Source organism: Zootermopsis nevadensis, unplaced genomic scaffold (assembly GCF_977971745.1).
Source record: "Zootermopsis nevadensis isolate Lab colony 2312 unplaced genomic scaffold, Znev_1.0 Znev_ptg000009l, whole genome shotgun sequence".
Taxonomy (NCBI): Eukaryota; Metazoa; Arthropoda; class Insecta; order Blattodea; family Termopsidae; genus Zootermopsis; species Zootermopsis nevadensis.
Window position 1 is genome coordinate 7,491,686 of NW_028259141.1, and position 16,051 is coordinate 7,507,736.

Here is a 16,051-nt window from a genome sequence, read left to right on the forward strand (position 1 = left end):
CTGCAACAAACTTCCTGTAGTAAGATATTTATTTTTTAGTCTCATGTTATAAATCCTCAAGGATAGAATAAACTGAGTAGGCATGAACATTACATTTCCATCATATTTTACACTGTTGTGTAACATTTGTACATACATAAATAAAAAATACAGTTTATTATAAAATAAGGGTTGGGAAATTTATCACCATCATTGAACTCAGTACTACCAAGTGCAGTGTAAACACAGTTGTTTGATGGACTTGTTTTTGTTTGTGCGTTTAACTACTGATTTTACTTTGATCTTGATAGAACGACGTTAGGATAGTGTTTTATAGTCTATTGTGCTGACATTGATTTGGAAGTATAGTTGAAATGCTGTTGCTATCTAGAATAAGAGTTGGAGAGTTAAAAGTGCCTTTCTGACTGACATTTATTATGGTACAATTAGGGCCAGTAATAATAGTAGACAATTTCCTAACCCTTGCTTGGATATAAGGTGCAATGAAGGAATCATGTAAAAGCAGTATAATTAAGCAGGGACTCTACCTAATTAAATCCAGTGAGCAGAGTTTCTCTTGAGAAACAAAACATTACTCAGCTGACAAAAGTTTCCCACCTTTTATTGAAACCTATAGGTTTACAATGATGTTCACAAGATCCCACCACTGGTCCCTATCCTGAGTGAGATAAATCTAGTACACACCCTCAAATCCTATTTTCCTGAGATCCATTTTCATACTGCAAGTATTTAACATTCATATGGGTGAAATGATGTAGGTGAGCAGGTATTTATATTAGACTTAGAAGATGACATATTTTATACAACTACAAAATAGTCTGGAATGAAAATATCTCCATTAAAATTTAAAGTAATGGGATTTAAAGGATAGGTTTAATTCAAATTCAGAATTGTAAGAGATTGGACCAACTACGAATAGAATATAACAATTTATTTACATTCCACAGATCCTTCATAGGCACAAACCAAAGATGTAGAAAGTCACAGCTCAAATACTAAATTTGTTTCTAATACAAATATAAATTGCGTATATAACACAGTAGTTTATGGTCAACTACAGTATTACTGCAAAAATAATTACATGAAGCAGAAGAAAGCATAACCACTTTTGCTTACAGGCATTTATGATGACTAAGAATTTTGGTTGAGGTAAATTCTTATATGGAATAGGAGTGTGATAGGAGATACTCTTTTAGTGTTGGCTTAAATGTCTTTATATTATGATTCAGACTTTTTATAGTGGGGGGGGGGGGAGATTATTCAATAGCTTAATTCCAATATAGTAAACTCCTTTTTGGTATTTACTGAGATGTTTGGCACATGAAGGTTATATCTGTACCTTGTACATATGTTGTGTATATCTGGTTTGTGGTGTAGCACCATAATGGGTTTTCCTAGGTAAAATAATTCCAACACTTGAAACTAGAAACATAATTTGCAACTTCTCCTTCTTTAAATTTTTCCATATTTTGCCAAATAAGAGTTTTCTTATAGCTCTGGACGTGTGGAATATCTGCTTATTTTTGGTATGGGTTCAAATTTATGTGTAGTTATCATAAATCTAGATCTTACTATTCTGATGCCCTGCTACTTTTGCTTTTACCCGTTTACTGCAAATACTGTAAACATATTTGCAGAACCATGACTTTCAAAGTTTTTTTTGTCAATCAGTATGGAATTCCATATCTGCTTTGAATTGGTTTATTGGTTTAGGGATTTTCAAACTACATTAGGATATAAAAGAATCAGCTTTATGTTGTTATGTTGTTTTCAGTTGTATTGATAATTTTCTTACATAAGTTAATATTATAATGGTAAAAGTACTTTTCCGTCTTCATAACGACCAACTGAAATAACTCCCAAAATGTTCTTCAATGAACAGCGCTTTCTTCTTCTTAAGACATTTCTTCTTCATGCAGGCTCTCTGGTTTCTTAGTACACCAAGTTTTTCTTTAAAATGTGTAACAATACACTGGAACTCTGTACATGTGTCATATTGATTTCAAATTAATCACATCCCTCTGATTACCACTTAAATTGACAAAAATAAAACACTTTACAGTTTACAGCTAGCATATTTTAAGTATGAGCCTGAGGTTGTTGCTGCCACATTTGGATTTAAATTTCTTTGGGAACGCCGTTATTATACATAACGGCGTATCCAGTCCATGAACTTTGCCACATCTGTGAAGACTAGATAATTTTGTAAATCACACTGTTGGTTTTCTTCATTATACAGTGCGATGTGAACAACACCTCTTAAATACCATCTGAGACGTACACCATCTGGATAACCTATCACGAATCCTCCACCGCTGTCACCACGGCATGGTCCAGTACCTGGAATATATATTTTATAATATAACTGATATGAAACTTTTCAAATTGCAGGGATTGGTTCTATTTGTTTATATTAATCTCCATTGATTAAGATGTGAAATGTCATAACTGCTTCTGAAAGTCACTGATCATAACTGCTTGTAGTTTGTTTCTTTTTTAACATAATATTCCTCTAAGTCAAGTGTATGATGCATGAATTTTAAAACTGTTGAATTCAGCCTGAATGTTAAACCAAGTTCAACTAAGAAATCTTCTTAGGTACATTTGAGCATGCAACTCTAAGTTAATTTAGCTGAATTTTGAAATTAATGGACTTTGAATGTTGAGCCAAATTTAATTAAAAATTATTTTCAGTTCTATTTGAAGTTATGATGCCACATCAGATCAAATATGTTTTCCTTAATTTTGAAATAGTTTGGGTCAGCCTGAATCTTCAGCTGTTGAACATACAAACCCAACCATATGCTATTTATTTTATCTGAAGCTTAAAATTATTGAACTTTGTCTGAATGTTATAATAATTCAACAAAGAACTTCTTTTGAGGCCACTTATTTGATCAAGTCACCTTATAATGTGCAATTTAAATTTTAGTAATGGCAGACTGTCCAGGTATTGGAGTGGAAAATAATTTTTAAAATTACACACCAAGTTTGATAAGGACCTGAAAGATGTTCATAACACAAATTTTATACTTATGTACAATACGCACACTTACCATCTCGGGAACCGGCACAGAATGTTCTGTTTTTGACGAAAGATGTAAATTCTTTCTTGCTGAAGAAGCACGTCTGTTGTGAAACTATAGGCATCGCGACCTTGTTGGGCTTTGAACTTATGATTCCTGTTTTATCAATACCCCAGCCTACAACCTTCAGACAGAATAGTTAGCCATGTTAGTGTTTATAAGGATAAAATGTGGTTTTGTATCAGTCAGGGAGACTTAGAATTATGGATAGGAGGAAAACCATTAATAATCAAAGCCATGTAAACATTTTACTGATTTTATGTCACAGAGAGGAAACATATTCTTGTGTTGACTCACATGAGGAACGCACTCATTCTTCCTAAAATCAGAAATTCTAGAACTCATGAAACTTTTTAAATGTTTCCCTTTGTATACAAAGACTATAACATTGTTTAATGTTTATTAATAATTCTCTCTACATCATTTTTATAAAAGCCTCATTTTCACCATAACTTACAGCCTTGTGACATCTTAATTTGTCCCTACAGATGAGGTTTCTGTTGATGTATTCAACTGTACATTCCATTTGTGAACATGGGTAGACAGTGAACATTTGATATGTAAGGTGGAGAAATACAAAAATTTGGGGCTCTATAGGGTTTATGTTATGTGTTACATAATATTTGAGAAGATATTACCAATTTAAAAAAGATAATAATTATATCTATTAGATATACAGAATTAAAATTGTCAGGCTGCTGCTGTTGCATTGCAATGAAGCTTGCATCTGTTCAGATTACACTGCATTTCATATAGGCCTACCTAGATAGCAGACAAATGGTATGCATAAATGAAATAATCTTTTATGTCACCTGAAGGGTTTAGTTGCCTGCTATTCTTACTGACTTTTTTGTATAAGTACAGGCACACAAACTTCATCTAGAGAATTCATCCTTGATTGTGTTGAGTCTCTCTGCTAATCCATGTCATGCCTATATATGCTCTTTACTTGTATTTGTTGCATCAGGTGCACAAAATTAATGCATAACAGTGATTCATTCTGCTCAATCATCACGACTTCACATGCAAGTATGCTACAATACAGAATTGCATAATAGATTCCATTTCTTCCATTTGTGTTTTATCTCTGAAATTCTCAGATGAATTTCAGTAAATGTCATGTTTGGAAGTCCACATTAATACTAGTTCAGCATGTTTAATCTGGTCCTTTTCTATTGATATTTGAGCAAAGAATGATATATCAACCTTGTAATTATGTTACAATATTTACCACTTACTTTAACAGCCATTATTTTAATATGATTTTTAAAAGTAAACAGTAGTTACTTCCTTAAACAGCATTAACTGAGAGATTATTGTGATGGAGAAGTGTTATAGTTTCTTTGAGGTAGTATTTAGATGGACTTCAGCTCCAAAGAGTTAACATTGGAGCAATATCAAAACATATAATTATTGTTATGCGATCTTGGATTTCAAATTAGTGTTAGTGAATGAGGATAGATGTGTAATTAACTAGAATTAATACTTAAATTCACATAATTATGAATGGCTTTGATAAGGAAAAATGACAAATTAAAATAAACTCACAGTGCCTATCTGTCCAACTATTTCATTTAGATCAACTGAAAAGTGCCAGAGGCATATTGGTTGCACATAAAGTGTGTAAACAACTGGTTCTTTCAGTATTAATATTGCCAGATCTGCTTCTAAATCTTCTCTTCTGTAGTCTGGATGTATATCTATACGTTCCACCTGAAAGTTTGAGATTCAAAATTGAAATTAGTGTTTGAAAAATTACGAGTTCCTGTCAGAGAGACACGAACAGTTTTAATAACCAAAATCCGTCACAGTTATAAATTATGTGCAACTTATAATCTAGAAGAGTAAGGTAGATGAGTGGTGTCTATGAAAATTAAATAGTGAATGAAAAGAGATTAATCTTGAAGATTTCTGTCTTCTGGGTTGTTGCGCTGTGTAGTCTGGTCGATGTTAACCAACGTTTCAGAGGTCATACTGCCTCCATCATCAGGGCGATGAATATGATTAATCTTATCGTAGAGGGATTTAAATTCTCACTATGGAACTGATGGTGATACATTAACTTAGGAGAAAGGTTGTTAATGTCAATAGTGTGCTACTGTGATGCATGGCCAATTGGACTGTACATAAGCTGTGACACACAGCTAATAAAATATATTATATGTGATGTAAATTTTGCAAGATCTTAAACTTTTACTCTTTAAAATTGCAATTGTAACTATGTACTACCTGATTTTCAGTATATCAGTATTTTCCCCACAGAATATATTAGTGGTTTCCACTTTTTTTTAAAAATAAACAGTAATGATTTTTCTGAAAGTTGTAGATGAAATTAAATTTGTAACATGTTTTATCTTGAAAGTAACAAAATTTTTTAATTCATCAGGTTGGAACATGTTAACTACACAATTCTGCACAAACTAATGAGGTGTCTTACTGTAATTCCACTGTAGGATGTTGTGAACTTCTATTTAGATAAAAAAATTGTGTGATGTTAAAATGTAACACAAAAAACAGTTCAGATGTAAGAGAAGTAATTTCTCTCACTACAGATCTACCAGCCAGACTTGTAACTGTTGGGCAAATGATTTTCAAGTATTTTATCATGAGACACAGTGATATGTGGACTATAAATTTTGAAAATACAATTAATAGCAGTGGTTCTGTGCCATCTCCAATGACAACAGTTACTTACTTCCTTCGCTTGACTGTTTGTTTCTGCCCATTCCTGCAGGTTGTGTTTACCAACAAAGAGAACAATGAATTCAGCTTTCACTTCCGGTCGATCTTTGGGTTTAATGCAGTGTCCAGCTGTAAATAAATGTGTGCAATGACGCAGCTGAACTGGCACAGGATATTACACAAATTTTCACTTTATATAATAGTTATGTCTGCAGAAATGCTGGAGTTCATTTGATCTTCTTCTTTTAGTATATTGTCATTTTCTTAAAAACCAAATTAATTTAGTCTATACTGGTCTATGCATTTAAGATATTTAACCTGTTCTTGAGTTTTGAACAAGTGGGGTCTGTTTTATAAGAATTATATGTGCCATAAATATAATATTTTAACCCACCTGTGAGAACAACTTTTGTACTAAGAAGACTGCCACCACACTGGAATTTCAGTCCAGGTGATGTAGACTTGACGAACATTGCAACAAGCCAAGGCCATTCACCCTTTCTTGTTGGTGTCCCATTGACAACCAGCGGGATACTAGCTTTAAGTGAGATTCCACATTCATGATCTATTGGGAGGAGAAAGAAAATCAGTAAATTAATTTATGCCTGGAATTTAAAATAATAGAAAATCTTTAAACTTACTGAATTAGAAGTTCTAGATAAAATAAATGAAAAATTATTAAATAAGGTTAGGTACTTAATATCCAGTGTATCTATGAGAGTTAAATTCAGTTTACTATCTCTGTTCTTTCTCAAGCAAGTGAAAGAACAAGTTTTGTAATCGCTACACGAAAATACTGAAAAGTCTGCTTAACATACCTGTTGTAGGCTCTGTGCGATTAATATTTGGAATACTGTCAGGAGGTGCTGTAGTACTTTTGTTTTCATTATGAGGAAAGTTAAGCCTGATAGGGAAAAGATTGTGCTCCAAAGATATTTTTGTCAGCATGCCTCCTGAAATGAAGATAAAACATTGTCTTGTTTACTTCACATGTGTACATTTTAATGACAATATTTCCATAAGATCCATTTTAATATTGTCTTGTGTTGTTTTCTCTTAATTCATTCAATACTGTTAAATTAAGTGAATATTTTGATTTATCCCATTCTTTGTTTTACTGATGTTGAAGGCTTTCATTTTAAAGCAATCACAAACATTCCTAATAAAGACATGAATTTTATTACAACACCATTTTAGTAGCTGACAATGAACATTAAAACATTATCAATGAACTAGTATCTACAGTCAGCCATACATTTTAAAACACTTCATTCGTAGCTATTACTCTGCTTACATTTTCTAATTTTGATAGGCCAACATCTACATGAAATAGGTTTCAAAAAATTCTATTAGTGGTGATGATTTCATTCACTAAGATTAATGAAACTTGCTTAACAAAGATGGTATAAAAGTCTCAGATAAACAGAGGAGCAGATATGGTCACTTTAAAGACCTTTGGATTTTCAGAAAATGTTATGTAATAGAAAGTAAATTTGATGTAAATTCCTTCTGTTCTTGGTTATTCTAAAAAAAATTATCTAATTTCCAAAGCAATGCACTAAACCAAACAGTGCTGTATACATACTTGGTGGTTTGCCTACACACATGACATCCTTGTTTAAAGCAATGTGCTTCACTAGTGGTAAAGGTGAAGAGAGTGGGAAATATAGTTCGTATAGAACGGGCCGCTTGTCCCCAGTTATTAGTCTTCTCCAGACCTCGTCCTTTGTTTCTACAAGATGCAGTGTTCCAACATAATTCTATAACAGATGAAAGCAAAAAAATATTTGCCTCCCTTCTGAACTCTTGTTTGCTCATTAACATATTGCAACTTTGAAATAAGATCCTAATTTCTCGAAAATGTCTTTAAGTCATATGAGATTTGGGGAATGGTTTTGTTTATATATCATTATGGGACTTTTCTATGAGGATAGATGGTTTATAAAATGTGTAATATAACCACATGTGACTTCTAATATGAAAATTATCTGTTGTTTACATGTTTAAACCATCCTTATAATTTATATCCTAAGTCACACTGTTCTTCTCTGCTACAGTATTTGGTACAAGTAACACAGAAATTGGTAAAAAAACAGTTTGTAGGAGTCGCTTACCGTGGGTGGAACTGCATTAAGATACATTTTAACAGTGAGCTTGATATTAAAATCTGGTTCAGGAGGAGGGACACTAATAAGACCATACCACATCCCACCAGCATCCACCTTGTACTGGAATACATCAGGGCAGGGGCTTATGGGAATTTTCTGACCACAAGAATGTCCGAGGATCTCCAATCCTATTATCATTAGAAGCTCCAATATATGCCCACACACTATGGCAATCATTGCAGGTCACGTGCAGGCTGCAACAGTCACTGTGAGTTCTCCTAGAGGAGAAAATTGCTGGCATCAGTGAACAGTTAATTTATTGTAATCTAAAGACCTTGTCTAATGGGTCAGCACTATGTGTTTTTCTTAATACATTCTCAGTTCTGTACTTTTAGAAGTCTATTCTAGAGTATGAATACTGTTATGGGCTGCAGACAACAGAAACGTTTATACACACCAAGTAGCTCCTGCCAAATTTTGTACGTAGGAGGACACTACAGTCGATAGGGAATTAGAAGTTTAGCTAAGCCAGAAGCTCTGCATTCAAGGCTATAGGAAATTTCTGTTGTCGTAGCCGTGACAAAAATTAATTCCTCAAAGTCACGGAAGAACACCCCCCTCCTTAACACGCGGTTCCAAGTCTCCATTACAGCGTTTCTTGTTCTTCTACGCCACGATCTGAGGGCTGTGTTCGTTCGCCTGGGTTTCACTGTTCGTTTTGCAAAGATGTACTCATTTGGTGCTATCTTAAAGCATGGAGTTTGGTGACGCCGACTAATTGAGAATTGAAAGTCCCGATGCTTCATAAAGAATGATTTCTGCATGTCTGATATAATTATTTAAGCGGAATTTCTTGTATAAACGGTGTTAACGATATCGTCGAATAAATCGATGGTTTATACTGATTTGTTTCGACTCGTGTGCAGAGTTCATCTAATGTCTGCAATGGCAATACAATCAAAATCTGTAGAAGTCATTTCGAAAAGGTCTGACTTACCTGCATTGGTATTGAAGTAATAATAACTATGACGCACAGCGGAAGAACACTCAACTATTCTTCTCCTTTCGCGTGTTGCCAGTAAAGTCAATGATGAACCCTGTGGATGAACCTGTCTTACTACTACAGGCTTAGGCCTTGCCCCAACTGGTGGCACAAACTTGCCAGAAAATGGAAGGCAGTTCTGGATTGGTGGAGACTCAGGTAAACTTGGTTCTCCTCAAGCGTGCGCATATTTTAGAACCGGTATTTATGGATATTTATCCTCACTTCTCGTATGAAGATGGGTTGTTACGCTGTGTAGTCTTGTGGAAGTTTACATAACGTTTCAGACGAGCTTTCTGCCCCTCTAGACATTTTAACGAAAAGGGTTGTGGGCGGTTGCAAAAAGAAGGAAATATATGTACCGTTCAGAACGAAAGTATTGCACCGATTGCGAATTCTGCATGCCGATTATAAGGCATTTACAAACGGAAATATAATTCATAAAGGGCAGATTCTCTTCATATCACAGGCTGTTGGTCGCTGGCATATCACCGATGGGACGGCTAGTTTTCAAGTTGTATAAAATCATGCATACAACCGAAACTGTTTACACTTCAAGTGTAAGCAGTTTTTCAAGGATTTGTTTAATTGCGGAGAGATAGTCTGGACCATTGTGAGCGTCTGTCGTGTTGTGAATGTACGTAATGTAGGATCCCCCCCCCCCCAACGCCTTCGGGATATGGCTGACAGTTCAAAAGGTCACGCTTCGCCACTGCATGTACGTACAATGGGAATTTAAGCCTGTCGGTGGAATACATTCAAACTGACACATGGAAATGCAATGTAAATCTTTGTAAACATGTAAGACTTGAGGTTCTCACAGCGGTGAGTATGAAGATATCCGTCTTCTGGGTTATTGCGCTATGTAGTCTGGTCGATGTTAACCAACGTTTCAGAGGTCATACTGCCTCCGTCATCAGGGCGATGAAACGTTGGTTAACATCGACTAGACTACACAGCGCAATAACCCAGAAGACGGATATCTTTGTAAACATGTTTTGTGTTTATTTGCTCTTTGCTTAAAGTGTATTTACATTTCGGAATTTGTATTATAGTGCGCTAAACAAAGAAATCAGTAATGAGATACTCTTAAGTAAAAAAACTGTATTAATCATGTTTGCTAGAGTTTGTAATATGCTGAAACGTAGAAGGTAGGCCGTTTGCAAGAGACACAGAACAATTCGTAGTCATATTCAAAAGGAATTTAGTTCATGATTCAGCAGAAGAAGATATGGTCATATCCCCATACGACCGCAACATCGGCGGAAGTCGCAATTCGTACTTGAGAGGATTCCCAACATTTTATTGGTGCCAGTTTTAACGGCGAGTGAAGTTCTATGTCAATATTCAGATCCATCTTAGAGGGCTCTGGAACATTAACCACGCCGTCAGACGTATCAGCTTCGTTATGTGAAGTCAAAAAATCCAGATTAAAATAATCGAAAAGCTGACCGGCTGGAGTAAGTTCTTCGTGGAAATTCAAGTCTAAGGCAAGCAGTTTCATGGTTCCATAAAAAAATAAGCAGCCAAAATTCTGGCGAAACCCATAGTATAAAGAAGGTAGAATGTATTTTAATATGAGAATATTGCGTCCTTTCCGAATTAGAAGTTCTTTTTCATGGTGAATCTTCTCCAGGAAGAAATGGTTTCTACCATTGATTAGTTGGCACATGCGAAGGTATATCGGTCTCTGTTTTTCGTTCCACTTGTTAGGTTGAGCATGAGATGAAGGTAGAGAACAGAACCACGTGTAAGGCATCCTGTAAGGAACATAAACACAGATTAAACAATTATACAGTGTTCAGTACAGGGAATTGAACTGGGTGCAAAATTCCAGCGACCTTCGGCTACGTCACACAAAGAGGTCAAGGGGGAGGAAGGCGCCATGTGCTCTGTTACTTTCCTTCCGACACTCCCATCTCCTTCCTGGTCTGCCCAGTGGTCTTTTTCCAGGATTCCCCACCAAAATTCTATATGCACCCCTTGCTTCCCCCATGCGTATATGGAGACCGACAGTGAGGTGGCATGTTCTTCATTGATAAACGGATTTCCTTATCGTAGGGACCCCAGTTAATGTACCCTTCCTAACCTATAACGAGCCTTGATGTGGCATTCCGTTCCATTGGCTGTCACCGCCTGTTCATATGGGATCGTCCTGCCATCTTTCTGCACTAAACAGTCAAAAAGGTCAATAAGCTTTGCCCCAGAGATGGAATAATTGTTGTTCAACTTCTCAGTAGTTTTCTCGAAGTGGTTCGTGAATATCAAGCACCGAACATTCAGTATGTCGACTTCGTTTTTGTAATCTGGGTATAACAAGTTGTCCCCCAAGTCTTTCGGACATTCGTGGGCCAGTTGTAGGAACCTAAGGAACTCGTCTAGCAAACTGCCGCCGTAGAAGCACTCCAGATGCCCAGAGCCGGAGTAAGGGTTGCAAATGTGTCTCCAGGTGACGGCTCTCAGCAGACGGTACTGCAAACAAACAGGGTAACTGTCAGACAGGCAGCTGACCACATCGGCTGTTGTCTTACCTAATGATGTCTCTGGTTTCCTTCAGTTCACGTGTATGAAATTCTGATACCGTTATTCAAGTAATGAACAGCTGTTTACAAACTCTGTAGTTGGTTCATCGTCGGTTAAATAATTAACGAATAAACAGCCAGTGTTGCTTTGGGTGGTTTTGCTGTTCATGCTATTTGTAGCCGACGTTGTTTATAAGAAAATGTAGCAGAACGGGGACCGGTGGAGGGCTTTGGTTAATACGGGTTCCTTAAGCCATCTAGTTAGTTAGAACTTGGTTGCACGTGTTGTAAGCAGATGATCTGGAAACACGGAGGATGCATATGAGAAATATCACTTCAGTGTCTTCAGTGATTTGGTTTCGCTGTTTCTAACTAAGTAACTAACAAAATCCAGTCTTCTTCAACTCCTATCTCCCATAGATCCCGCCTGAGATTATCCTCCCATCTACGTCTAGGTCTCCCCAGCGGTCTCTTCCCCTCAGGCTTCCCAACCAATACCCGGTGCACACCTCTTGTCCCATCCATGCGCGCTACATGCCCCGCCAATCTTATTCTTCTCGACTTAATCACCCTGACAATACTGGGGGAGGAGTACAGATTTTGAAGCTCATCATTATGCACTTTTCTCCATGCCCCATCGTGTTCCCTCTTAGACCCAAATATCCTCCTCAACACCCTGTTCTCAAACACCTGCAATCTGTGTTCCTCCCTCAGAGTGAGAGACCATGTTTCGCACCCATACAAAACAACAGGCAAAATTATTGTTTTGTTTATTTTAATGTTCAGGTTCTTGGAAATCAGACGGGAAGACAAAATATTTTGAACTCATAGGTAGCAGGCATTTCCGGAATTTAGCCTTCCCCTAATTTCGTCTTGAATATAATTTTGATTTGTTATTGTTGTTTCACTGTTCCGTAAAGACGGGCTATACGCGTAAATAGTAACAGTAAGAGGGAAGACGATGGGGCATGGAGAAGACTGCATAATGATGAGCTTCAAAATCTGTACTCCTCCCCCAATATTGTCAGGGTGATTAAGTCGAGAAGAATGAGATGGGCTGGGCATGTAGCGCTCATGGATGTGGCAAGAGGTGTGCACCAGGAATTGGTTGGGAAGCCTGAGGGGAAGAGACCGCTGGGGAGACCTAGACGTAGATGGGAGGATAATGTCAGGCGGGATCTATGGGAGATAGGAGTTGAAGGAGACTGAATTTTGTTGGCCAAGGACAGGGTCCGGTGGAGGGCTTTGGTTAATTCGGTGATGAACCTTCGGGTTCATCACCGTTAGTTATCAGAACTGTAACCTGATTGTCGGTCAGTTTCTAAGTCACTGACGATTTACTCTGGTCGATTAAATGCACGACGTTGGTCTTATTGCTGTTATAAACCACATACACTCTTAGCTTCGTGTTGTTGATGTGATCAGCAGTCCTTCGCCTACAGCAGTGTTTTCAGGAACGTATCGAAACCTGTCCCGTCTCAGTCCGTGTTAAATAACAGGAGTTACGCGCTTGTTTTAGAAGCAGAAATGTTAAACCCTCGTCATCACTGTTAAGGGTTTGTTCGTGACACAGCTTCCTTCACATTCCTGTGAGTTATTACAGAGATCGGTCCTTCCCCACTCTCATACCTGACACTTCATAATCATCAGTGCAATGAAAACTCGATTCGTTGCCCGACGTTCTTCTTTTGTTTGAACTTGTCCCATACGAGGCACGATTTCAACCGTAGCTCGATCAATCTTGGGACCCAAAGTCGAGAACCCCCAATTGAGAACTAAGGTGGCGACGTCACAGAATCGTTTGCACACGAGCCTCACTTGTCCAGCCAAGACATTGTAAGAGCAATATTCGAAAATGAGAGCCAACACTTCTGTCGGCAAGTCCGTGATGTGCAGTTGCTGTTCCTGTTGACCGCAGGCTCCAACGTCATTCTGCCCATCGCTGCCACTTCTAATTTTTGACGTGATAAAGCGGATAAACTTGATCATCCCGACGAAGATATTGTGATCAAAATATTCCTGGTGGTTAAATGATATTACCTGATTAAAATATTTATTAAAAACTTTTGCCGTCAATCACAAATATAATATTGTTAAAAGATTAAAACATCATTTAACGTTCCTGTCGAGTACTCGATTACATTGGAACTTACACGACTAGTTTCGGCTATAATTTAGCCATCAACGGGTGTTATGTAGTTTAAACTTATTACATGAATTACTGATTGTTATTGTTTTTATGATTTATATTCTTCATTTTTCTGATGATGTTCTGGTCCTTTGTATTTTTCTTCGTTGGTTGTATTATCACAGGTCACTATTAGGTTTTTATTTCTTATTTGTAGTGACTTCAATATTTTGTGTATGACCAAGAAGTAATATCGTATTCGTATGTAAGAGAACGGAGATGTACAGGACTGAATTGGATCGTGGTTCGGTAACCAGCTGGACCAGAACATCATCAGAAAAATGAAGAATATAAATCATAAAAACAATAACAATCAGTAATTCATGTAATAAGTTTAAACTACATAACACCCGTTGATGGCTAAATTATAGCCGAAACTAGTCGTGTAAGTTCCAATGTAATCGAGTACTCGATAGGAACGTTAAATGATGTTTTAATCTTTTAACAATATTATATTTGTGATTGACGGCAAAAGTTTTTAATAAATATTTTAATAATATATAATCACAATATGACGCATTTACAATATCTGATATTACCTGAGTAAAATGTTTACGGTTTACAAATAAACACGTTAGGTTTTCTTTTGGATTAGCACACGGGAGACTAGACGTGTTAACCTTTCTCGATACACATGACATCAACAGGCCGTTACTAAGAGACATTCAACAGGCCGTTACTAAGAGACAGTCAACAGGCCGTTACTAAGAGACAGTCAACAATGAGAGCCAATCAACAGTGTGAAGCAGTCAGCGTAGTACAACAATGCACTGACGTCATGTCTCGCAGTGAACACTTCCAACAAACAGTTTGCTCACCAAGTAATGTATGGATAGGTAGCTTGACCGTAGGGTTATAACGATCCTGTACCAACTGTATCAGTTACATCATTTAATAAGAGAACTAGTCCCGGGCATGACGTTAAACTGCGTCCACAGACCGAGTGACCACCGGTGTACGTGACCCCCCTCTACCAAGTGAGAAATCACCCCTAACGGCGGATGAACCCGGATGGGTCAACGGCATAGGATGCGGAAGGCAAGGGGAATCCACAGGATTCCACAGGATTTCCCAAGTATCAGCAGCTGAAGTTGCTGCCAACCAATCGTAGGATTGATTACAAAAGAAGAAGAATAAGAGAACATTATTGTGTTCGCACTTCAAGAGCAAAAAGTTTTGTCTGTATGCATAACTTTATATATCAGTAGACTGCACGGTATGTAAGGATGGATAATGCATTCGTACCAAGTGTATGGAAGAGGCACTTGCCTCCGGATTGGCTTTGTCGCTTTTCCTCATTCAGCCTTCTCTATCTCTCTCCAAAGCTCGTCCTGAAGGCTAAAGAACTCGGACACAAACTCTGCTATAGTAGATGTTATCCTTGATACCACCCATGTTAGGAAACAAAAGAATGCAGGCGGGTATATTATCTGTGGGGCCGGAAGGTTGGAGTTCTATTCCCGGCCATGACGGCAAGACTGTCTCTGCAGCCTGTTCTTTAGTGGGCTATGTCCTCAGAGTTAAAGCGGTCGGCGCTTCAAACTGAGTGCCAAAATTCACGTCTTAATGGCGAGGTGCTGTAGGGACAACTTATCTTTACGGGGATTTTTTTGAAGTCGATCAGGTTGATTCCGAGGGGACGTTCTGATGGAACATTTAACAGCGGTGAGTCTGAAGATGGCTGTCTTCTGGGTTGTTGCGTCGTGTAGTCTGGTGCAAATTTACCTGCTTTTCAGAGATCCTTGGTACCTCCATCATTAGGGCCTTTCCACTCGCGCGGCTTACTCATCGTCTTGCTTTGATATTCGGGCAGCGGACACTTTGATGAATTGTGTTCCGATTTGTGTCTATACATCTCATTTTCGTGTGCCAGCTTTTATTATTATTATTATTATTATTATTATTATTTATTATTGACTGCAAATGGGTTTATACCCGGTGGCAGTGACCTACAATAAGATACAAAACAATGAGACACAACAGAACAATGAGATACATCAACACAGAGACAGAACAAAACAATAAAAAAAGGCACAACAAAAACAATAAGACACAACAAACAATAAGATACATCAACACAGAGACAGAACAAAACAATAAAAAGGACACAACAAAAACAATAAGACACAAAAAAAGACATCCCACTCAAAATCAACCAACTCATAAATTACAAAACCATCCAACCTAAAGTACTTAACTTTAAAAAAAAATTAATACCACCTAGACATAAGACAATAACTGTAATGTATTACAAACGTCATGAACTGATGCACTCACACAACAATACAATGAGACACAACAATACAACATACCACACTCAAAATAAAACATCTGACACACCATACAAAACACACATCCACTAATTAATCACAATACTTAGAGTAGAATATAAAGTCCGCTCTCAGCACATGAAAATTTTATCC

General features: G+C 37.2%; 2 protein-coding genes across 3 annotated transcripts; both read right to left on the minus strand.

Moving 5' to 3' along the window:
- Window positions 1–916: 916 nt before the first annotated feature.
- Window positions 917–9,037, minus strand: LOC110826879 (serine protease gd). Of its 2 annotated transcripts, XM_022057961.2 has the most exons (9): window positions 8,874–9,037; window positions 7,883–8,154; window positions 7,354–7,528; window positions 6,587–6,721; window positions 6,163–6,333; window positions 5,782–5,897; window positions 4,635–4,799; window positions 3,057–3,210; window positions 917–2,340 (listed from the first exon to the last, which is right to left on the minus strand). In XM_022057961.2, exons 2-9 carry the CDS (start codon window positions 8,111–8,113, stop codon window positions 2,144–2,146), a joined length of 1,344 nt encoding a protein of 447 aa, XP_021913653.1. In that variant the 5' UTR covers window positions 8,114–8,154; window positions 8,874–9,037; the 3' UTR covers window positions 917–2,143. The 2 variants fall into 2 exon arrangements, with proteins under 2 accessions (XP_021913653.1, XP_087202047.1); XM_087345921.1 differs by lacking the exon at window positions 8,874–9,037 and having other exon boundaries at window positions 7,971–8,107.
- Window positions 9,038–9,695: 658 nt separating this feature from the next.
- On the minus strand, window positions 9,696–14,308 carry LOC110826878 (uncharacterized). Its single transcript, XM_022057960.2, has 4 exons — window positions 14,168–14,308; window positions 13,070–13,459; window positions 11,008–11,390; window positions 9,696–10,678 (listed from the first exon to the last, which is right to left on the minus strand). Exons 1-4 carry the CDS (start codon window positions 14,291–14,293, stop codon window positions 10,135–10,137), a joined length of 1,443 nt encoding a protein of 480 aa, XP_021913652.1. The 5' UTR covers window positions 14,294–14,308; the 3' UTR covers window positions 9,696–10,134.
- Window positions 14,309–16,051: the final 1,743 nt, after the last annotated feature.

What these genes read in the sequence shown, in the direction of transcription:
- LOC110826879 (XM_022057961.2), bottom strand. Translation starts at nt 8,113, where the DNA reads ATGATTGCCATAGTGTGTGGGCATATATTGGAGCTTCTAATGATAATA. An exon ending in TCGCACAGAGCCTACAACAG is followed by an intron (nt 6,334 to 6,586) that starts GTATGTTAAGCA and finishes TCCTCCCAATAG; the next exon opens with ATCATGAATGTGGAATCTCA. An exon ending in TACAAAAGTTGTTCTCACAG is followed by an intron (nt 5,898 to 6,162) that starts GTGGGTTAAAAT and finishes ATTTATTTACAG; the next exon opens with CTGGACACTGCATTAAACCC.
- LOC110826878 (XM_022057960.2), bottom strand. Translation starts at nt 14,293, where the DNA reads ATGTCTCTTAGTAACGGCCTGTTGATGTCATGTGTATCGAGAAAGGTT. An exon ending in TGATGATTATGAAGTGTCAG is followed by an intron (nt 11,391 to 13,069) that starts GTATGAGAGTGG and finishes GTTTGTTTGCAG; the next exon opens with TACCGTCTGCTGAGAGCCGT. An exon ending in CACATCAAGGCTCGTTATAG is followed by an intron (nt 10,679 to 11,007) that starts GTTAGGAAGGGT and finishes TGTTCCTTACAG; the next exon opens with GATGCCTTACACGTGGTTCT.